At 40.0% G+C, this 23,686-nt stretch overlaps 1 protein-coding gene across 1 annotated transcript; it reads left to right on the forward strand.

The window, feature by feature from the left end:
* The first annotated feature begins 7 nt into the window (after window positions 1-7).
* On the forward strand, window positions 8-23,266 carry LOC138171696 (zinc finger protein 287-like). The gene is made up of 5 exons (XM_069101340.1): window positions 8-687; window positions 2,200-2,273; window positions 10,839-10,965; window positions 11,887-11,982; window positions 20,183-23,266. Exons 1-5 carry the CDS (start codon window positions 285-287, stop codon window positions 21,256-21,258), a joined length of 1,776 nt encoding a protein of 591 aa, XP_068957441.1. The 5' UTR covers window positions 8-284; the 3' UTR covers window positions 21,259-23,266.
* The last annotated feature ends 420 nt before the right edge of the window (window positions 23,267-23,686 follow it).

Consider the following 23,686-nt stretch of genomic DNA (forward strand, 5'->3'; position numbering starts at 1 on the left):
ATATATATATATATATATATCTGAACCAGTCCAAGAGATCTTTTCTGCAACTTGCTCAAGAAGTGGATTGCCATGTACTTGGTTTTTGAGCCACTTCTATATCTAAGAACTCAGCACACTTCCTCCAAGGTCCATGGTTTAGGCTATGTGATTGAGATTGCTGGGTCCATCCTCCTTATTTTGATCTTTCTTCACCCACAGTTTCCCTTGGTAGTGTACAATTGAACATTTTGGATCTCGAAAAAGTTAATTCTCTGGTGGGGATAGGTTTTAATTTCTCAATAATGGCCTTAACTGGAGAGATGATGCCTCTGAAGAAAGACGCCCAAATTCCTACTCTATGTGAACAAGATAGAATCCTCAGCATGGATGTCCCCTGGAATCAAGAAACCATCCAAGGAGAACAGAGGTCTGACCTTGAGGCTTCTCGACTGCACTTCAGGTTTTTTCGATACCCAGAAGGAGCTGGTCCTCTTGAAGTCCTGAGTCACCTTAGGGAACTTTGTTTTCAGTGGCTAAGACCAGAAATTCATACAAAGGAGCAAATTCTGGAGTTGCTGGTACTGGAACAATTCATGGCCATCCTGCCTGGGGAAATCAGGGCTTGGGTGAAATCACAAAATCCAAAGAAGAGTGAGGAGGTGGTGGCCTTGGTAGAGGATCTGGTCCAAATGTTAGAGGAAGGAGGTGAGACTTACAACCCAATGGGCAGAGTAGGGGGAAAAATAAGCACATTTTGTGATTTTCTTCAGCAGCATGTTTGTAGGAATAAAAATAGCAAATGATGGGAGTGATCTAAGGTTGAGACTTGGCAGGATACAATCAGTTATGCAATAAGAATGTGAGGGACTTGGGAAGAAGACATTGTAGAGATGAACTAGTTCGACAGGAGGTCAAGATCAGGAAGGAGAATATAGATAGACTAGGAGAGGACAGAGGGGAGAGGGAAAGGGAATTAAGCATCTGTATAGCACCTACTATGTGCTACGTGCTTTACAAATACTCTGATCCTCACAACAACCCTTTGAGATAGGTGCTGTTATTCCCATTTTACAAGTGAGGAAACTGAGACCAACAGAGGTTAAATAAGGGTCACACAGCTAGTGTCTGAGGCTGGATTTGAACTCTGGCCTTTCTGACTCCAGGCCCAGCCCTCTCTGTCGACTGTACCATTTATATGAAGAGTTGAGAAATTGGAGGTCAAAGATTTGGATGAAGTGCAAGGTTTGGCATTGCAAGGGCAAGGGAGAGGTAGAATGATAATAGATTGTGATTGGATATGGGAATTTCAGAGTTAATGATCATAACCATTTATGTGTGATGGCAAGATCAAAGTCTTACCATCTCTGGCAGAAGTGTGGTGAAATGAATACTTACTTATGAAATATAAGGAACTTAGAGTTGTATCATTGGAGGAGAATATCAGAATGTATGTTGAAATCCTCCAGTATGAGAACAGGAGTTATGAAGGAGAGAAGGCTGTGAGCTAGGCTCTGAACTCATTGAGAAAAGAAGGGAAGTAGCCTAGTGGTTGGTAGACAACAACTACCAGAATGTTGATTGAGTGGTACATATGAATTGAGTAAACCTCAGAGGAGGAGAGGTTACTGACTGGTAGAAGTAGAGGGAGAACCGGGAAGGAGCAGTGGGGAATAAGGAGTATTCTAACTCCCTACTTCAACCAGTGAGTTGGGGGAATGAATGAAAATGTAGCTGATGCTGGAAAGAGAGGCCAGGGAGACTGTCTTCAGGAGGGAGCCAGGTCTCAGTGTTAGCCAAAAAATGAAAGGAGTGGGAAAGGAAACAACTTAAGATGAAAGCAAATTGCTGAATCTGGAGCAGGCATTCCAGAGAGCCACTTTAAAGTAGGACCCATTTAAAGTGAGTTTGGGTTAAAGGGAATGGAAATAAGGGATTAGCCAGTTGGGGGCAAGCAATCAGGTTTGAATGATGATGAGGGGCAGTTCATCACAGAGTAATGAGTTTAGGTAGATTTTCATGGTCCATATAGGTTTGGTTTCAGGATACAGCCTTCCTAGGGCCTTCAGAAGTTCAGGGCAAGTAACAGATGTTTGGAACTAAAAGAATGGTATTAGTCCCCTTCCCCTAATGAAGGAGACATGTAGGGAGAAGAAAGGCTAACTCGTAGTTGTAAGATAATTCTGATCTTCTACATTTTCTTCCTATCTCTGCCTTCAGAGGACTGTGTATTTGTCCAGGAGGGGAGCTCTGAGGAGGTTCATGGCCCTATGTTCCTGACAGCCACGTCCCAGGTGAGTTGGAATTTCTGTATCCTTTAAATGCTAGATTAGTCCTTAGAGCTGATAACATTATCTTGTGAAACATCTTGCCCCAGTGTAACCTTTTTTTTTTAAAACCTGAGTTCTAATTGGCCTGTCACTCAAGTGACTAACTCCACCTTTCTGGATGATGTTCTGTATGTGAAATGGTGTCCACTTGATGAATGTCTCTTCCTTTTTTATCTCCCTCCACTTTACCCAACATTCATGATTTATACAGCAGCTCCTTCAGGCCTAATGAATGATCATCATATTGTTCAAGGTACTATGAAATTTGTGAAAGTAACATTGAGAGAGAGCCTTTGCATTCTTTGAGCTGCACATCATTGGGAGAGACATCTGAAATGGAGACTGAGTCAGTACAGAGTAACTTATGTGAAACCTTTTTTAAAAGGGGCACAGGAAAATGTATGTGTAAGAGCCAAACTGAACTATAGGCATTAAGTGCTCTATCTGTTTAGCAGAGAGACCGGTCATCTTAGGATAGAATGGGTAGAGAAGAGTTCATCAAATGTGAGACACAATTAGCTAGAGGATATTAGTGGGGTGGTAGCAGATAGGCGGGAAGGCTCAGAGATGAGAGGAAACATTGACAAAAAGCAGTTACAAACAATGACCTGGGTAGATCAGATGGTTTATGTTAAGAAGGAGCGTTACACTTGATTCGAATAAGATTGTAAGAAGCCTTCAGTGCCATCATAACGAGTTTGGATTGTTTCATTCTTGTCTTTATTTCCCCAGCAATGGGAGACATTGCTAAAAGGTGAAAAACTTACTACAGATATCTGAAAATGGAATAGGCTGCCTTGGGAAGTAATGGGTTTCCCATTATTGGAAATCTTCAATCAAAGGCTTGAGGACCACTTGTCAGGTATACTACAGTGGGGCTGGTTTAGGCATGGCTTGATTAAATGGGCTTTTAGGCCTTCCAACTCTGGGATTCTGAGACCTCAAGTCTGATCTCTTTTTTTGTTTTTTAATAAAATCTTCTATTATTGTGACTCTGGTTGCCCCCTGCCTTCTTTCAGTTCCTACATTTGCATACTTTGATCATTCTAGGATCTCACTGATATGAGTGTTCCCTCCAGTGTTACTGATCACATCCCAGCCACACTTCCTTATTTCATACAGCTCTTATCCAGGTCTTTATAGAAATCTTCCACAGAGGGTCCACCCACTGTGCAGAAAACTTTCCTCTTGATCTCTTGACATGTGGTGGATGCCATTGGAGTATGTGGGCTTGTCCATTGGTTAGCCCTTGTTTTTGATGTCTGAAAGACAACCTCCTTTTCCAGTCATAGATCTCTTTTATCATCCTTTGCACTTGGTAGTACATTGCTATCCAGTGGGCACCTCTCCATTGCTTTGTAAGTGACACAGAACTAATTCTTTGGAGACTCTGATTTTCTTACTCACAGCCTGTAAAGCCAATCACAAGCAGCTCTCCTGAGGATTCCTGCTGTGAATAACTTTAATCATATAGTATAGTGAACTCTTTATTTATTCAGCAATAAACTAAAGCAAAACATTCAAGAAACTAAAGCACAACATTCACAGGAACATAACATAACAACTTATTACTAAGGTGGCCACATAGTCTTAAACAAAACATATCATTCAATAAGTCACAATGTCCTCAATCATTGTAGAGTACCCAAATCAAGTCTTCTTTCATCTTGACTCTAGTCTGGCTTCCAATCATCCTTAAACTAGTCATCCTTAAGAGGTAGTGAAAAGTACAAAGGCCATCCTCCCATAGGTCACAGTAAGTTGCAATATCATCGGTCAGCACTGAGTACCCAAGTAAAGTTTCCTTTCATCTTAACTGGAGGCTGAATTCCAAACCCTATGACTCATCTTCCATGCTCCCAGCTCTTGCCTGGGTTCATTCAACTGTTGCCTGGATTCACAGGTAGGCAGCTCTCTGCTCCTGTTCCATGTTGCAGCTCATGGGGACTGCTCCACCCCAAGCTTGTTTCTGTTTCTAGGAAAACAAAGCTCAACAGGGTTAAAACAATATTTATATACGTTGTTGGCACTATCATCTCAATTCACTTTCTGTCTGAGAAATCAGCACAAATCGACAAATAGAGTGCTTCTGTCTGACAGAGTAACACAATTTAATAGACAGAGTGCTTCTGTCTTACAAAGTATCACCAACACAGAACAACAGACAGAGTGCCAACATCACAAACATTCTCTTAGCTCTGCTTGGTCCCAACTCATGCTCGAGCTTTTATCTGCTCTGTTCCTTCCTGTTCTGCTCTTTCAGCAAGCTCCCACCCTGAGCTCCATGTGATGACAGTAGGCCTATTAATGACAGGGAAGGTGTCCAAACTCCCTTAGGCCTATTAAGGACAATGCAATGTATACTGTTTCCAACAAAGACTTGACATAATCAAAGGTGACTCAAAGGCACTTGAATAGCTGAAACAAGGAACAAAATAATGCTTTGCTTGCCATTTCATAGCCATACAGCATCACCTGAAGAATATTGATGCTATATGTTACTTCATTTCAAGGAGAACATCAGTTCATAAGAATCACTACACAATTTCCTTAATGCAAGGCTTCCTTACCTCTTCCTCATTCTATTTTAGCCCCTGTTCATTATCCATCTGCAATGTCTATTCAGGACATACATACTGATGGAACAGTTTTATGGACTATCCTTAAAATTGTATATATAATTATATATATGTATATATATATATATACACACACACACATAATAATAATGTATATATAAACTGGACATGAGACATTCTTCTACTTGGATTTTCCTTTGTGGGTAGTTAAGCCAAACTTTTGTGAGATTATGGATCTGGAGATTAGGAGGCTCTGTAGTGTTCTAGGGTTTAATGCAGTCAATACAATATCATCCATGAAAAGGATCATCTGAAGTAGTCCATCTATTAGGAAATCCTTTTTGCATTTAAAGTCATCGCTGGACATCCTTTTTGTCAGTAGCACACAAATGTATGTCTCCTTGTTGATTGGGTGATGTTAATAACCAGAGGGCAGAGGAATAAAGTTATTCTTTTATCTTTCATAGGATTTCATATGGTTTTGATGTAGGCATTGTTGATGCTTGTTAGAGGAGAGTAGCATTTTGTTCTACTGGATAAAATGCATTATTGTAGTGAGCCAGCAAGAGGCAAAGTGGGATCTTGTATTCTTTGTCCTTTTCAGACACTTGCATGACTATAAAGATGTGGTCTGTTATAGAGTCTAGAACATAATCTATAATTTATGGAAGCCTACCTGTTACTGTCTCATTTCTTTAACAATGGCCTTGATACATCTTGTGATTATTATCATAAATATTTATTTTGCAGTAGACACATAGATCAGTAGTTAATTTCTAAATACAATTATATTGACATTTTTTGTTTTCATATCACCTCCATTTGCCACTGTATCCCTCTCTCAGTTTCTCCCAGAGGGCTGACCCTTATAATACTTACTTTTAAAAATTAAGATAAAAAATTTTTTCCACAAGAGGAAACAGTCAAGAAAGAGTCTGACTTCCTTTGTTCAGTATCCAACACTTATGGTCCCTCACCCCTACAATGCACATGAGAAAGTTTTTTTCTTACTCAGTTAACAATAGTTATTAAGTGCTTACTATATTTCCTACACTGTGCTAAGCACCAGGGATACAAAAAAGGCAAAAAAAATTGGTTCCCTCCCCTTAAAGAGCTCACATTCTGATGACAGGAGACAGACCACACTGGACCTACAAGGTAAATATAGTGAAAACCATTGTTGAAGAAAACAGAAGCTACAAGGCATCTTTGTGGTGGTGTATTGACTCATTCTTCACATGAAACACTGGGATTCTGAGAGATGGTCCAAGGGCCTATGAAATGATATTTCTTTTTACCTTTGAATATGTGATTGATGATTCAACTTCAGAAGTTCTTTAATCTTCTTCTCAAAGGATATTCCATGAGTTATCTTCCATTAAACTACAAATCTTTTCTGTCTTTTGGTTTCATGTACATCAAGAATTTTAAAATGACATTTTCTCCAGTAGAATGTCCCATCATTGGTCACAACACAAGAACCTCACATTGGGGTGCCAGCAGTTAATATTTGAAATACCCTTAACAACTGTGGTTCTAATTTAATACCCTTTACCTCCGTTTCTGTCCATGTAGAATCAGCGGGTAGCCACCTAAATGGAGGGTCATTTGATAATCTTGCTTTGGATCATGAATTTCCTTGGCCAGATAATTCATCATAAGGTTCCTAGATGTTGATGAGAAGTCTCTTCCTTGGACTGCAGGTGTTGTCTGATGCTAGGATTATGTGGCAAACCACTCCAATATTTTTGCCAAGAAACGCCCCTAAAAATGGGGTCACAGAGTCAGAGCCAATTGAATGACTTAACAACAACAAGAATTATACTCCAGGCTTTTCTAGTTTAATAGAACCTACAAGAACTTATGGGCCCCAACATAGCCCTTGAAAAGCCAGAAAGTTCTCTTTCTGGGACTAGGCCCAGTCCCTAAGAAGGAAAAGCTGGATGTGAGAAAATTCTAGAATGGGTGGATGAGAAGACTTATGTAGAAGACACCCTGGTTAAATTTAACAATTCAAATTCTGAAACAAGTTCCGCAAGCCATCAGGAGAGGACCTTTAAATACAAAGGAAAGACATTCAAATAACTCAAGACTACTGCACAACCACTAGAAAAAGGAGGAGAGAATAGAAGAATAAGTTCTGAAGAGCATCGGAGCTCAGGATGCAGTTCAAGGGGACCTCTTTTGCACATATGAGTCTATCCATACAGGATAAAAGGTGACATTTTATAATGAAGATTATGAAACTTTTTAGAAAAAAGTGAAAAGATTATTTGCTTCTTGAACATCCCCAAACAACAGAAATACAGCAGGAGTGAACGAATGCAGCAAACAAGAGCAGTAATAGCAACATAGTGATGATGGAGAGATCAATGAGAGACTTCTTTCTAAGTATATAAGGAGACAGGAGTAAAGGTAGAAATCTAACAGTGAAAAGGTGGATGGCAGTATTCTGGACAGTACCTGGCAACTCCTTGCCTTCATGTGAATGCTTCTTTAGCATCATGCTTATTTTGCATATTACAGCATGAGTGGGTACATTAAAGGGCTGCAGGGAAGTAGAGGGATAGAGGAGTGAGTGGTGTGCCAGGCTTAAATTGAAGGCCAGCAACGAGGACAGAATATGATCACTTTGGTCTTAGAAAGAGAAGATCCTACAGGGGAGTGAGTGAGGAGGAGAGGAGAAATATTGAAAAGGAGGGAGAAAGGAAGGAGACCTTTCTTGGTAGGTCTGAGAGAGGGTTTCATTGACAAATGTTTCTATAAGGGAAGAGAAACGGGTGATCAGGAGAGAGGACTTTACACTGAGTGAAGCCTATTTGGTGCTTGAAAAGTCTGCATGTACTGGGAGTGGACAAGGAGAAGTCTGAACTTCCTCTGGGGCATCTGACTCTTGGAGGAGTGGGAGAGAGCATGAACACAGGGAGATTTTCAGTCAGATGTAGGGGGAGGAAGCCAACAAGAGAGGGTATAAAATGTTGTTGAACTACATAATCAGGGATGTTGTGGGGAAGATTCCCTACTATGGGGCAGTGCTAGGTAGCATAGTGAATAGAGCACTGTGCCTGAACCCGGAAAACTCAAGTTCAAATCTGACCTCAGGCATTTATTAGCCGTGTGACCCTGGACAAGTTACTTAACTTTTGTTTTGTTTCCTTATCTGTAAAGTGGGGATAATAATAACATCTAGCTCTCAGGGTTGTTGTGAGAATCAGAGATGCTAATTGTAAAGTGCTTAGCACAATGTTGGTCATGCTATGTGCTATGTTAATGTTAGCTGCTATAATCATGAGGTAAGCCCCATAATGCAGTGAAAGATATTACCTAAAACTAAAATCCTAGAATGGATACCTTGGAATCATTGATAGCACAAAGAATACAACAGGAAAGAAACAGATAACGAAAAGTCATGAGTCTGAGAATAAGGTTGTAAACAAAAAAATGGATAATGAATAGTGAGTGAAATCCTTTTTGGAAAGTGATGAAAAATAAATGAAATTTTAAAACTAAGGAACAAGACTAAGTGAAGGGGAGGAAAGGAAGTAGGGAATATCAAACCAAAAGAGGGGGTCCAGCACGAGGGGAAGTATCCAGTGGGAACAAGGCCACCTTAAAAAAAGATTAAAGTGAACTGAGGGAATGTAGTACTGTCTACAGCAGAAGGAACTTGAAACTGAAAAGTTTCTGCCCAGATAACATTAATTCATCTAGGATAAGAAGGGAAGGGTCAATTGGGGGAAAATCCTTATATCAAATTTTTCTGATAAGGGCTTAGTATCCAAGATACATAAACAATAAATACATAAATAAGAATAATAACCACTCCCCAATAGATAAATCATCAAAGGATATGAACAAACTGTTCTCAAAATAACTGCAGACTATTCACACCCACACGGAAAAAAAAGTGTTGCAAATCATTAATAATAGAAATGCAAGTCAGAATCACCATGAAGGTTCACCTCAGACCCTGCATATTGACAAAAATGACAACACTCAATTTTGGAGGGACTGTGGAAGGATAAGCACACTTAGACATTGTTGGTAAAGCTGCAAAATGGTACAGTCATTCAAGCAATTTGGAATTATGCAAATAAAATTATTAAAATGTCCATTCCCTTTGAATCAGGAATTTAGTTACTGGGTTTATACACAAAGGAAGTCAATAATAATAAGAAAGTTCCCAGGTACTCAAAAATATAGCAGCACTTTTTGTGATAGCTAAGAACTGGAAACTGAGTAGAGGTTCATCGATTGGAGATGGCTAAACAAATTGTTGTATAGGAACATAATGGAATCTTAATGTGATGTGAGAAATGAAGTGTGTGATGAATATAGAGAAGTATGAAAAGATCTACATGAATTGATGCAGAATGAAGTCAGCAAAGTTAAAAAAAACTATACAGTAGCTACAACAATGTAAGTAGACAAAAAAAATGTCAGATCATAAGTAAATGTAACAAAATCATAAAGATCAAGTAACTGGGACTTGAAGTGATATAAGAAGACACCCCCAACCTACCCCTTCTTGGAGGTTGGAGTTTTGCATGTGTTAGATAGCACATGTTTGGGGACTTTTTCAATGTCTTGATTAGTTGTGCTGATTTTTTTTCTTCTACAAAAAATACTGTTTGTCACATGGGTTGTCTCTCTGGGAGGGGAAAAAGGAGGGATACATGGGATATTCTGATGATACAAAAAACAGAATATTAAAACATTTAAAAAAAACCAAAAAGTGAATTTTTGTAAACAAAGAGATATTCGTTGGAGGGGGATATTGGAAGCCTAAAACTTTTCATACAGTGTTAGATCTGGGTTAGGAATACCTAGTTTCAAATCTTGTCTTTGATAATAATAAAGTCACATGTATCTCTTTGCCTCAATTTCCTGAACTTGTATCACATAATGATGTTGTATAAAATAATATATGTAAAGTTCTTTACAACCTTATTATATGTAAGTTATTATTAGTGTCGATATTACTAATAAAGTACTATACATATTTTCAAAGTAGCATGGAATAAAGACCCAGATTCAAGTCCTACTTCTAAAACATACTGGCTGCGTAACCCTGGACAAGTAAGTCCCTTAACCTCTCACTGCTCTAGGCAGCTCTGTTAAAAACTTAAGTTCCAGAGATGGTGGTGGACAACATTCATAAAGGGTATTCCCAATACTAATACAATCACAAGTCCACTTCCCATACTCTGTATAAATGTTAGCTATTCTTATGAAAAGATTCCAGACAAGAGTATTTCATATTCATTAGTAAGAATTTTTATTAATAATGGAGAATAATAGCTTTGCTGTATATTCCTAAGAAGATCCTATGCTAAAGTAGAAAGAGTCCTGGACTTTTTGTTTGGAGACTTGGGTTCAAGTCCTGCCTCATACAGACTAAGTGACCCCTGGATAAATCCCTAAACCTCTTAGTACTTCAGAGACCTCTTTAGCATTAGAAATTGCAGAACAGTAGCAGATCACCCTGTTTGAGATGGGTTCCTACCCTAATGAATTCAGAGATCCAGAACAATAAATACTTGTAGATCTCCCTCACTGAGTTGGCATGAGGAAAACAGTGTACAACCCTCAAAGCTCTGTATACCTGTGAGTCTTAATTGTTAGAGCTATTTGGAAATGAATATTCAGAGTGGATTTCTGAATCCTAAGATTGTATAACCAAGTATGAGATAGATGTGTATTTTCTGTGACTTGAAGGTCTATGTCTCACTCAGGTAGATAATGTTTGAAGGGAAGTTGTATTAAGTCAGAGCTATGTACATCCCCTAAAATCTCATACAAAGTGAGGCATATGCAATGCCCATGTGATTGGGAACCCTTTGGAAGACCCCTCAAAATGGATCACTGCATTGTGTGTGGGCTGTAATCCTCTCCTTGAAGTGACCAAGTAAGGGATGATAGGTAATTGGGAACCTGTTTGGTGTTTCAGGAAACACTGACATTCCAGGATGTGGCTGTGGACTTTACCTGGGAAGAATGGGAGCGATTGGACCCTGCTCAGCAGAATCTATACAAGGATGTGATACAGGACAACTATCAGAACCTTATCTCTCTGGGTAAGGAGAACTTTCCCCATAATCCAAAATCTGTTCTTTGTATTATCTTTGACCTTCATTTGGTGGAAGTTGGAAGTATCCAAAGTGCTCAGCTGAATTTTGGCTTGAGGTGGAGGAAAGAAGATTCTTTATACCTCTTATACCAAGAGGAAGGATGTCTATGCTCTCTGTTCCCATGAGGAAAGTCTGCATAAAACTAGAAATTAAGAATGCCATTGTGCGACCCTTGACATGGATCCTTCTTGATCATCTTCCCCATGTTCTAAGTTTTCTTCCTTTAAATTCCAGTGTCTTCAGGCATAAAAATTTCTCACATAGAGAGGCAGCATGGGACTTTGGAAAGAACCTGGGACTTGGATTCAGATGATCTGGATTAAAATCTTAGCTGTCCAACTGAAGAATTGTGTGATGTGAACAAGGCAGTTGGCTTCTGAGACTCAGTTTCTTTATCTACAAAATGTTATAATATTTGCACTATCTCTACAGCACTCAGAGATTTTTGTCATGCACAAATGGGACATTTTTAAAGTGCTTTGTAAATAATGAAGTGTTCTAGAAATGGAAGGGGGTATAATTATCATTAATAATATCATTATTATTTCTGATCCCAAATCCACATTGGGATCATCTCCACACACATTTCCATAGTTCAGAGTGGCTTTCCAAGATACTTTGCACCAGCCCTTCGGCCAGGAGCTCTTGAAAATTTTGGTTCCATGCCTCTTTGGCAATTTGGTGAAACCTATGGACCCTTTCCCAGAAGAATTCCTTAAAATGCAGAAAGCATTCCTGCACGTCAGGTAAAGAGCCCCTGCTGTAGACCTTCATAGCTCACGTTCTTTGTCTGCATTAGAAGGGGCTAAAGTAGACCAGATATGGCTCTATTTCTGTCCCATCATATTCACCTTTCTGCATGAACAGGGTTTCCAGTTTCCAAGCCAGACATGATCTCCCAACTGGAGCAAGGGGAAGCACCATGGGCTCTGAAGAGAGAAGTTGCCAAAAATTCTTGTCTAGGTGAGTGAGAACCAGGTGGGTGGAGGTCCATGTAAGCAACATCTCAGCAAATCTGTCATGGGTGAAGCCCCTTTGCAATGATAGAGTCTTCCTCACAGCAACCTGGGAATTTAACAAAGCCCGGTGGAGGTGTCTCTTTCACCATTCTCAGGGGTTATATTTTCCCTAGAAGACGTTTCCCTGCCTCACTCTTCTGAGCCTTCAGTGAGTGCATAAGGATCGGCAAATACTTGTGTAGACACTGCTTCAAGGCCCAGAGACGAATTGTTTCAAAGCATGAAATCAGTTTACTGTGCTTGAGAATGTTTAAATGTGGTTGGAAAAAAAGGCATGTATGAAAGTTAAATAGCAAGCCATTGTATGGGGGGAGAGAAGGGAAGGAAGGGAAGGAAGGACAGAATGAAGAAGTGTGGCCTGACTACATTGGCTGATGCTTGCTTCCAAGTGGGGAGATCTAAAGGTGACTACCCAAGCCTCAGTCACATTTCAATGACTTTTACATGACTGGCTTAAGAATGTTTCCTTTATCTTATAGGTGTGATGGGCAAGGGGAATTAGAATATTAATTCCAACAGTTGAATTCCACAGACCTAAAGTACCTACTATATGATATGTAAGGCATTGTGTTAAGCATAGACAAAAATTAAATAGTCCTTGCCTTCCAAGTGAAGATAATGGTATCACATAGTATCATAATAAGACACTTTGAGGAGGAAGAAAATGGAAACCTCTGAAGGCATCAGAAAAAAGGCTTCCCACCAGTGGGAGCATTTGAATGGAACCTTGAAGGAAAGGTGGGATTTTAGCATGGAGTTGACAGGCATACATTTCAGGCAAGGGGAGAGCTTGTGGCACATCACAGGGACAGGAGGTGAAATGTTAAGGTTAAGAAATAGCTATTAGGCCACTGAATCAATGAAATTTAGAATTAGAAAGGATCTCCACAGTGATCTGGGCAAACCCACATCCCCAGAGGAATCCCTGTCACAGCGCACCGGCCAGATGGTCATTGAGCTTTTCACTCAACTTTCCAATGAGAGGGATCCCAGCACTTCTCAAGGCGGCCTGTGCTGCTTTGAGGCGACTCTCATTGTTAGGAAGCTTTTCCTACTATCCTGTCATCAAATCTAAATTTACCTCTTTGTAACTTCTACCTGTTGTTTCCAGTTCTGCCTTCTGAGGCTAAATAGCAAAATGGATCCATCTTCCACTCAGCCACCTTTTACATACGTGGACACAACTTTCATGTCTCCCACTTAGTCTTCTGTTCTCCAGTCTAAACAGCCCCAGTTCCTTCAATCCGTCTTCATGTTGCTTGTATTGAAGGCCCTTCACCACTCTGGTTTCCTTTCTCTGGCTGCTCCATAGCTTATCAATGTCCTTAAAGTGTGATCCCCAGAACTGAACACTAACTTGTCTATATGAGTCTAACCATGGTAGAATAGTGAGTGACATCACCTCCTTATTCTTGGGAGTTATGTTTCTCTAAATTTAGACCAAAATTGCCGTAGCTTTTTCTTTACTGCCACATTACACTTTGATTCACATGAGCTTGTAACCTATTAAAACCCCCAGATCTTTTTCAATTTGCTATGTAACCACATCCTCCTTTTGTAGTTGATTTTTTTGAGACTAAAAGTAAGACTTGACATTTATCCCATTGAATTTAATCATTTTAATTTTTTATTCTGTTCAGTACTCAAAGCTATCAAGATCTTTGGGGAATTTTCCTTCCTCATCCAGTGTGTTGTTAGCTATCCCTCCCTTCTTGGAGCCCCAGCCTTGTATTGTCTGCAGAGGCTATGAGCATGTCATTTGTGCCTTTATCTAAGTAACTGATAAAAATATTGAGCAATGCAGAGTCAAGCATGAATCTCTGGGAAACCTGCCAACTTACTTTGAATTGTTAATGCCTGTTCTTTGAGCATGACTATTCAATCAGTTCCTAATCCACTTAACTATTAATACCTGACCCATATGTCTTCATCTTTTCTACAAGACTGGGCTGAGGTATTTATCAAATTTATTTATTTAGATCAAATATGTTTATAAAATACTATGCTAAAATTTAGGACTGAATCTACAGCACAACTTTGATCTGTCAACTGAGTAGGTGTACAAAGAATAGGAAAAAAATATTGTACCTGATAATATCTTTGTAGGCCAGTGTAGCCCAGGGTTGGGATTTAGACAGAAATATATAATGACAAGACGAGAAGAAAAGAGTCGATAGCAGGGATAGTGTATCACGAGAGTTGCTAACTATAGGATTAAAAAAATTGAAAGAGGAGAAGATCAGAGCAGAGGGGACAGACTAAGAGAACAAAGAGAAGAGGGACAACGTAATAGCTCTGATAGAGAATTTAGGTTTAGGAAGAGTGAAACAGAATGAGAGACAAAAGGGTAGGAGATTATTATCAGAGGGGAAAAAAATGTAGGCTATGTCTTTCTTTGGGTGTATCAGAGAAGATAAAAGTTGAGGTCATGGTAGTTGGGAAGGCCAGTGGGTTTGAGGCATATTAACATTGATATTGAAAGTTACAAAGATGAAGGAAAGAGTAGATAATATAGAAAGAACATGAGTTAGAACTCTTTAAGAAAAAGAGGGAGAATGACATAGAGGTTAATAGAAAACTGTAACAAGGCTTTCAACAAGCTAATGTCGAGGGTTCTGATGAGCCCCAAAGGAGAGATTGCTGAGTGATGGCAGCAGAGGCTTTAGAAGTCATAATGAGGCATGATAATATAATGCTGACTCCTTCTGGCCCGGTGTGCTGGTCAGTCTATCAGTAGGCATTTACGAAGTGCCTAGGCTGTCCTAAATACTGTGCTAAGCATGAGATACAAAGAAAGACAAAAAATATATATTTTCTATTCTCAAGAAGCTCAAAGTTCTAATGGAGACAACATGCTAACAATACAAACAGGATTATAGGATAAATTGGAGACAGTCAATGGAGGGAAGGCATTAGCATTAAGGGGGAATGAGCAAAGGCTTCTTGCAAAAGGTAGGATTTTAGCTAGGATTTAAAGGAAGACAGGGAGGACAGCAGATGTAGATGAAGAGAAAGAACAGTCCAGACATGAAGGATAGCCAGTGAAAATGTCCAGATGGAGGATGTTGTATAAGAAACAGCAAACATATAACAATGTTACTGAATCATAGAGTATTGGCGGGGTGGGGCATTTTGAGCAAAGTTTAAGGTCTAAAAAGACTAGAAAGGTCAGAGGGGCTTTGAAGGCTTAGCTTTGAGAACTGAGTGGAGGATAGATTGGGGGTAGAGACTTGATGGAGGGAATCCAACCAGCAGACTAACAACATAGTCCAGGCATGAGGAAATGCACTAGGGTAGTGACAGTATTGGAGATAAGAAAGGGTTGTATATGAGAGATCTTAATGAAAGTCAAATTGAGGGATTTTAATCATGGTAAAATTGACAGGTCTTGGCAGTATATTGGATATGGAGAGTAAGAGAGAGTAGGAGTTGAGAATGGTACCTAGGTGACAAGACTGGGTAACTGGGAGAGGACAGTGATGCAAATGATAGTAACAGAAGTTCAGAGAAGGAGAATATTTTTAGGGAAATGCGATGACTTCAGTTTTGGATGTGTGGTGTTGAAGACATCTATGGGATATCCAATTGGAGATACCCCATAGACCATTAGAGATGTTAGAGGTCAGAAGAGAGGTTAGAGCTAGATAAGTAAATTTTATGATTATCAGCACAGAAATGATAATTTAGTCCATGAATATTGATGAGATTAGTAGATGAAATGGGATAAAAATGAGAAGAGTGGGGGGTTTCTGGAGTGGGGAGGGGAAGGACCCACAGGGTTAGCAAGGAGGCTGAATAGCAACCAAACAGGCAGGAGGAAGCATAAAAGAGGACCATACAGTACTGAAGAAAGAGGCCAAGGAAGCAGCATCTTCTGATGGGAGTAAGGTTTCCAAGAGTGCGACAAGCTGGTAAGCTCCTATGAGGAAGAATTCTTGACGGGGAAGTCTGGTCCAAGTTTCCAGAAGGAATAGCAAAAGGAGAAGGCAGAGGAGGAGAGGCGCTTGGGGGAGGTGGGGTTTTGATGAATGGTGGTGGGAAATCAGGAAGCAGTAGCAGCAGAATGGGCTTCCCACATAAGAACTCACTATTTGGCAAAAACTGCTGGGAAAACTGGAATATAGTATGGCAGAAACTGGGCATAGACCATTATTTAACACCATATACCAAAATCAAGTCTAAATGGGTGCATGATCTAGGTATAAAGGTTGAGACTGTAAGCAGTCTCCTAAAACAAGGAATAGTTTACCTATCAGACTTATGGAGAGGGAAAGACTTTATGACTAAACAAGAATGAGAACATTATAAAATGTAAAATGGATAATTTGACTACATGAAATTGAAAAGTTTCTATACAAACAAAGCCAATGTAAGCAAGATTAAGAGGAAGGTGGGAAATTGGGAAAGAATCTTTACAACCTATGTCTCTGACAAAGGACTCATTTCTAAAATATACAGAGAATTGAGTCAAATTTATAAGAATACAAGTCATTCCCCAATTGATAAATGGTCAAAGGATATGAACAGGCAGTTTTCAGAGAAAGAAATTAAAGATATCTATAAGCACATGAAGAAATGCTCTAATTCACTATTGATTAGAGAAATGCAAATCAAAACAACTCTGAGGTACCACATCTCACCAGTCAGATTGGCTAAGATGACAAAACAGGAAAATGACAAATGCTGGAGAGGATGTGGGCAAATTGGAACACTAATGCATTGCTGGTGGAGTTGTGAACTGATCCAGCCTTTCTGGAGAGCAATCTGGAATTATGCCCAAAGGGCTATAAATACTTTCATACCCTTTGATCTAGCAATACCACTCCTAGGTTTATATACCAAAGAGATCATAGAAATGGAGAAAGACCCATATGTACAAAAATGTTTATAGCAGCTCTTTTTGTGGTAGCAAAGAATTGGAAATTAAGGGGATGCCCATCAGTTGGGGAATGGCTGAACAAGTTGTGGTATATGCATGTTATGGAATACTATTGTGCTATAAGAAACGAGGAGCAGACGGTCTTCATATTTACCTGGAGAGGCTTAAAAGAACTGATGCTGAGTGAGAAGAGTAGAACCAGGAGAAATTTGTACACAATTACAGACACAACGTATGTGTGATGACATACTTTGATAGACTGGACTCTTCTCAGCAATGCAGTGATATAAGTCAATCCCAAAAGACTCATGATGGAGGGAAATGTGTGCATCCAGAGAAAGAACTAGAAAGAACTAAGATTATATCCAGGTGGAAGCAAAATACCTGATCTTTTTCCTTCTCTTATTTGGTTTTATGTCCTCTTTACCATTTTTCATTCCAGCTGGTACAATCCGTCCTTATAACCTGACTAATGTATAATGTGAAAGTATTTACAGGTCCTATACTTGACTATAAGCCACCATGGGGGGAGGGAAGGGAGGGGGACAAAATGTGAAACTCAAGGAATTGTGGAATTGAATCCTGTAAACTAAAAGGAAATAAACAAATTCATAAAAAAAAAAAACATGAACACTAAAAAAAAAAGAATGGGCTTCCCACCCTGGCAGATGTCATTTGGAGTGACAAGAATGAGGGTGAGAGGTCTGGGTCCTCACCAGAGGGTAAGAGAAGTACCGGTTACTTGAGTCTACTCCCCTCCTGTGATAATAGAGCACATCATCAATCTGTTTCTCTCAAACACTCTGGAAGAAGGAAGGAAGGCGAGTGGTTTAACCTCAATAAGATCTGGGTAGATGAAGGCCCGAGGGACCTAAACTTCCATCTATCTCCTGTTCCTTTGACTCTTCCTAGTCTAGTTGTGGGTTGATATACCCAGCATATGGCATGTACAGTACACTTTACGTGTTGTTTGATGTCCTTTTCCTTGGCAAGGTCCTGGTGAGGAGGGGTCGGATTTTTGAAGGCAGTAGTGATGTGAAGGCCTTGTCATAAACAGGTGAAGCTGTTCCCTTATCTACATGATGAGTTGACAAGGGTAGAGAGTGGACATAGGTACCCTGTTTTTATAATCTAGATGTGAGGTGATGAGGGCCCTTATTCTGTACCAATATTGGCTCCAACAATTCCTGCTAATCCACTCATTTATCTGTCAGTCCTCACCTCTTCTACTCATCCCATTTTCCTAATGACTCCATCCCATATTCTCTCTTTACTGTATGAATTCTCCTCATTTTTGTAGCTGATCCTGCCTATCCTCTTCTCAGACCCCAAAGCTTTATTGTGTATTGCTTCATTTTTTAAAGCCATAATATCCTCAGACTTTTTTCTGTACCATCTTGTTCCTCATCCAATATAATTCAATGTAGCAAATGTTTATTAAGTACTTACTATGTTCAGAGAACTTCATCCAGTTCGTACTGTAGGGTTCTGTTCTAGGCCCTCTTCTCTTCTCCTTCTATCTCAGGCCCCACAGATCTAATTACTATCTATATGGTTATTTTCAAATATACCTATTCTGCCCTAATTTCTCTCCTGACCTCCAGTCTCATATTTCCAGCTGTCTCTCACACATCTCAGACTGGACGTTCAGTAGACATCTTAAGCTCAGTGTGTCCAAAACCAAATTCAGTATCTTTCCCAGTAAATCCTGCCTCCCTTCTATCTCCTCTATAACTGTCGAGGACAATCCCATCTTCCCAGTCACCTAGGCCCTCAACCTCGGTGTCGTTCTCAGTTCATCACTCTCTTACCCCCCCCCCCCCATCCAGTCACTGCCAAGGCCTTTCTGTTTCACCTTTGAAAGATCTTTCTAATATGCCCCCTTCTGTAGTACTCCCACTACCCTGGTGCAGGAGCTTTTCCCCTCATACTTGATTACTGTGATAACCAGCTGGTGGGTCTGCCTGCCTAAGTTCTCCCTATTCCAGTCCATCTTCCATTCAGACAGTGAAGTGATTTTCCTGAAGCAGAGCTCCAGTCATATCCCCCCTATTCAATAAACTCCTGGGCTCCCTATTACCTCCAGGATCAAATACCAAATATTCTGTTGGAGATTCAAAGCCGTTCATGTCCTAGACTCCTCCGACCTCTCCAGTGTTACAGATGATTCTGCAGTCCATACTCCTTGAGCAGGGACACTGGCCTCCGTGCTGCTCCGTGAACAAGACGTTCCATCTCTGGTTCTGAGCATTTTTACTGGATGTCCTCTTTGCCTGGAATCCTCTCCTGCTTCTCCTTCAAATTCTAACTAAAATCCCCCCTTCTATAGGAATCCTTCCTCTACCTTTCTTAATTCCAGTGCCTTCCCACTATTATTTCCTGTTCATCTTGTATATAGTTTTTTTGTACATAGTGTTCACTTGTTGTCTTTCCCCCTGCCTTAGATTCTGAGCTCCTTGAGGGCAGGGGGTGTTTTTTGCCCTTTTTTGTATATCCAGCACTCAGCAGATTGCTTTGGCACATAGTAGGTGCTTAATGGATGTTTATTGACAGACTAACAAGGAAAGTATAAAAATAAATGAGACATAATTCCTGTTTTCAAGGAGTTGGGTGATTTAGTAGTGGAAGATTCAAAATACACAGAAATCACATTGCAAAATAGACCATGAACATAATATAGGTATAGATAATACACTATTTGAAGATTGAACACTATTCTTCTTGTGGCCATTTGGTCATTTCACTATTTAAATAAAAATGAATCTTTTGTTTGCATCCTTAAAATTCATCTCTTTTTTTTTTCAGGGGAAATTGGGGTTAAGTGACTTGCCCAGGGTCACATGGCTAGGTTTTGTGTGTGTGTGTGTTAAGTGTCTGAGGTCGGATTTGAACTCAGTTTCTCCTGACTCCAGGGCCAGTGCCCTATTCACTGTGCCACCTAGCCGCCCCCTAACTCTGTTCACTTTTTTCTTTCTTTCTTTTTTTTAATTCATCTCTTCAACATGAGTTAGCTGTCTGCAGTTAAGCTTTTATGTGTGATATGCTGGGGTACCTAAAACAGGTATGCACTCAAGTTTGGGACTCATTCAAGTATATCAGAGAAAGTAGCTCAGAGTCATAAAACCAGGTACATCCTCTCAGGAAAGGAGGTAAATGGGGCAAGGTGTGCACAGGAGGACTGCTCCTCACCTATGTTCTCAGTACAGTGATAAAATGCTTCTTTTTGGGTAGTATCCATGGAATCCTCTCTTGGTTTTTCTTTCAGATTTGGGAACTAGACATGAAACCAAGGATTCAAATTCAAAGCAAAATATATTTGGTGAAAAATCATCCTATGAAAGACTAACAAGGGATGGTTCTGAGCAGTTGGTCAAGGCTTGGGAATATGGTGGCAGGTTTGAGACAAAACAGGGGAGGAACTTGGAGAGAAAATCAAGGCAAGTACTAATCATTCACAAGAAAAACGCAAACACAGTGAAAGACTGTGACTATAACACATTGCAGAAAAATTACGGTCCGGGGTCAATCCTTGTGACACAACAAACTGTGCCAACAGGAAAGAGTTTCCATCAACATGGTTCACGTGAAAAGACCCTCAAAAAACTGTCTGACCTAATTAAACGTAGTAGAATTGCTTCAGGGAAGGAATCTGGCAAATATAACAAATGCACTAAAGCCTTTAGTTACCAATCAGATATTATTCAGTATCCTAAAGCACCGGCTGAAGAGAAATCTTACACATGTAATGAATATGAGGAAGACTTTAGTCAAAAGGAATACGTGAGTCAACAACACAAAAGTCATATTGGAGAGAAAACTTACAATTGTAATGAATATAGCAACATCTTCAGCCAAATGGAGTACTTGGCTAACCAGAAGACAATTAATATTGGAGACAAACTCATTAAATATAGTGAATATGGGAAAACCTTCTCTGATGACTCATCTCTTACTAAACGTCAGAGGATCCATTCAGAAGAAAAATCTTATAAGTGTGATAAATGTGTGAAAGCTTTCAGGAACAAGTCATCTCTTACTAAACATCAGAGAATTCATACTAGGAAAAAAACCCAAACATATAATTCATGTGGGAAAACCTTCCACCAGAACACAAATTGTATTCAACATCAGAGAATTCGTACAAGAAACAAACCCTATAAGCATGAAGAAGGTGGGCAGGCTATAGGTCAAAATTCAGCCCTCTCTGAACATGAAAGAACTCCTACAGGAAGGAGAGCTTATCATTATAATGAATGTGGGAAAGCCTGCAGTCAGAGAGGTAGTAAACAGAGAATTAAACATCGTAGTAAACAGAGAATTAATACTAGGAAAAGCATCTGATAATTTGTGTGCATAAAGATGAGATCATGCACCTGGCATGAGAATACTAGCTTCAGTCTTGGGATTAGCAATCATGTCTTGAAGTACGCTGGTGTGTCATGCCTAGAGGAGGGCCCCACAGAAGAATGGCAGAGATTAAGGGACAACAAGGTGAGGATTTGGGCAGATTACAAAGGGAATGGTTAGGTAATATAAATGGTAGGTTTGGTAGTACAGGTGCAACCACCAGCCAGGCAGTTGGGAAGCAGACAGACATGTCTGGAAGCCCCTTGCCCCATACCCTCTAGGTGATAAGAGCCCTTAGGCACTTTTGGTCCAGCTCTCTCATGCAAGTCTTGTGGTGATTACTGAAGTGGCACCGAAATTCCACCTCCACCTCACCAGTCGTGGACTGTTTGGGAAGTGCCCTTCACTGCCACTTTCTCCAGCCCATCTTGTTCTTAGAACATATCAGCCTTCACAGTATGGGAGCATGCTGGCCTCTCCTACCAGAATTCTCAGCCACCGTAGGCCAAGCAAGGCCAAGTATTGTCCAGCAAAATGAACAGAATCCATCTTCACTTTGACACTTCCCTGATGGAATATCATGCAAGTTCATCCTGACATCATTCAACCCATCATCTTATTCACTAGGAATATCTAGTTAATCTTCTCGTGCCCTTAAGAAAGCAGCCCCGGAGCACTCACGATCTTTCCTATTCTGGAAACATATCTCCTCAGCAATTAGGCAGATTTAGCTATGGATCACAGTCTCCCCTACATCTGATGTACCAGCAATACCATAAAGCTTTGGGAGTCAGAGAGTAGTAAGAGGGACTGTACCCTAAGGAAAGGATGAGGGGTGGGACAAAGACGTCAGTCCCAGTGATGCTGAAGAATATATTACAGAAGCAGAGCCCAGGGAGATAGCCTGTAAGCAGGGACTCTTATTTGGCCCAATGGCTTGGGTTGGAACAAAGACCAAGGTCCAAAGATTTACAAACTATTGTTACTTAGGAGGCAAGTGTAATCAAGAGCTTTATTACTGTGTGGCACAGCAGTCAGGAAAAACCAAAAGCACCAATACACGACACAGCAACACAGAAAGACACTGAGCCATATGGAGCCAGAGCCATTCATAAATGGTAAACATATTCAGTGGTAAAATCTCAGTGGGAGTACATGTTTAAAGTGGGGCCTGTGGAGCAAAGTTTTATACCTTAAGGATTAACTTGTTTGAGAACAGGTAATTGGTGCCAGATAAGAGAGGTGGCATTACAAATCAGATTCACGTGTGGTGGGTTACTTATTGATACCAGACATGGGTGGGGGAGTTTTCTAATTGGAATCAGAAATAGGTTGAAGGTCTCAGGATTAGGGATATAATTATAGGATAATTATATATATATAGGGATATAATTAGGGATTCCAAGAATGAGTATGGGCGTGCAGCTGCTACAGTTGGCCAGGACCCTCAACCAATTAGGAGTCATGATCGTTTACATGTTTAACACAGGGGCAGAATGAGTCAAGATAGTAGAAAAGGACAAGCTGTGTATCATTGATTATGTTTATTGTCATTACAGCCATATCAAGTGATTCCACATTGGAGTCCTGTCATTTCTACTTCAACATCAAATAATTTATATCAAAATCCCTAGCAAGAGCACCCAGGACACCCTGAGTGTGAGGTGGCCTCTTTTCCCTCCCTTGTGAGTTAGGGGAGAAGAAATGGACCAGGTACCTTTGGGAGCACCTATTCCTGGGCCCTTCTCTGGGTTACTGCTTCCAAATAGGTCAACCATCACCAAATAATTGGGGACATAATCTAGCTCCTCAGAAAATGTTTTCTCATCACATCCTGTGATGGACCTACCTTTTCTCTCCACTGCAGTATTTTTGTTTTCCAAATCTGTTTTTCTCTCTTTCACCTCAGTAAAATAAATAAATAAATAAAGTTCCATTGTGTATTCATATTTTTTATTTTGCAAATTGCATTTTAAAATTTTGCATTGATTAACTTGTAATCATTCATTATTTCTTTTTTTATCATCTTCCTTTCATTTTAAAACCAATCAGGAGTTACCTGTGTTTGTTTCATGCTCTCTGCAGAATCAAGAGTTGTATATATACTTCATTAGACATTCATGAATTTTCTTTTGTCTTCATTTCTTGCTTTTTTGGGGGAGGGGCAATTGGGGTTAAGTGACTTGCCCAATGTCACAGGGCTACTAAGTGTTAAGTGTCTGAGGCCGGATTTGAATTGAGGTCCTCCTGACTCCAGGGTCAGTGCTCTATTCACTGTGCCACCTAGCTGCCCTTGTCTTCATTTCTTAAGCAAGTTTTATATTCTCTTTGAAAGTATAGTATTCATCCTCCCTTATTGTTTTAGGAGGCTCTCTGTTTAATTGATTACAGTCTTGGCTTTGTTTTTCCTCCTTAAATCTAG

Source organism: Petaurus breviceps, unplaced genomic scaffold (genome assembly GCF_028583685.1).
Source record: "Petaurus breviceps papuanus isolate PSGF00001 unplaced genomic scaffold, PetGlider_PUasm1.0 456, whole genome shotgun sequence".
Taxonomy (NCBI): Eukaryota; Metazoa; Chordata; class Mammalia; order Diprotodontia; family Petauridae; genus Petaurus; species Petaurus breviceps.

Coding starts and splice junctions, on each gene's coding strand:
- LOC138171696 (XM_069101340.1), top strand. CDS start 285: ATGGCCTTAACTGGAGAGATGATGCCTCTGAAGAAAGACGCCCAAATT. Junction 10,966..11,886: donor TCAGAACCTTATCTCTCTGG/GTAAGGAGAACT, acceptor CTGCATGAACAG/GGTTTCCAGTTTCCAAGCCA. Junction 11,983..20,182: donor TGCCAAAAATTCTTGTCTAG/GTGAGTGAGAAC, acceptor TTTTTCTTTCAG/ATTTGGGAACTAGACATGAA.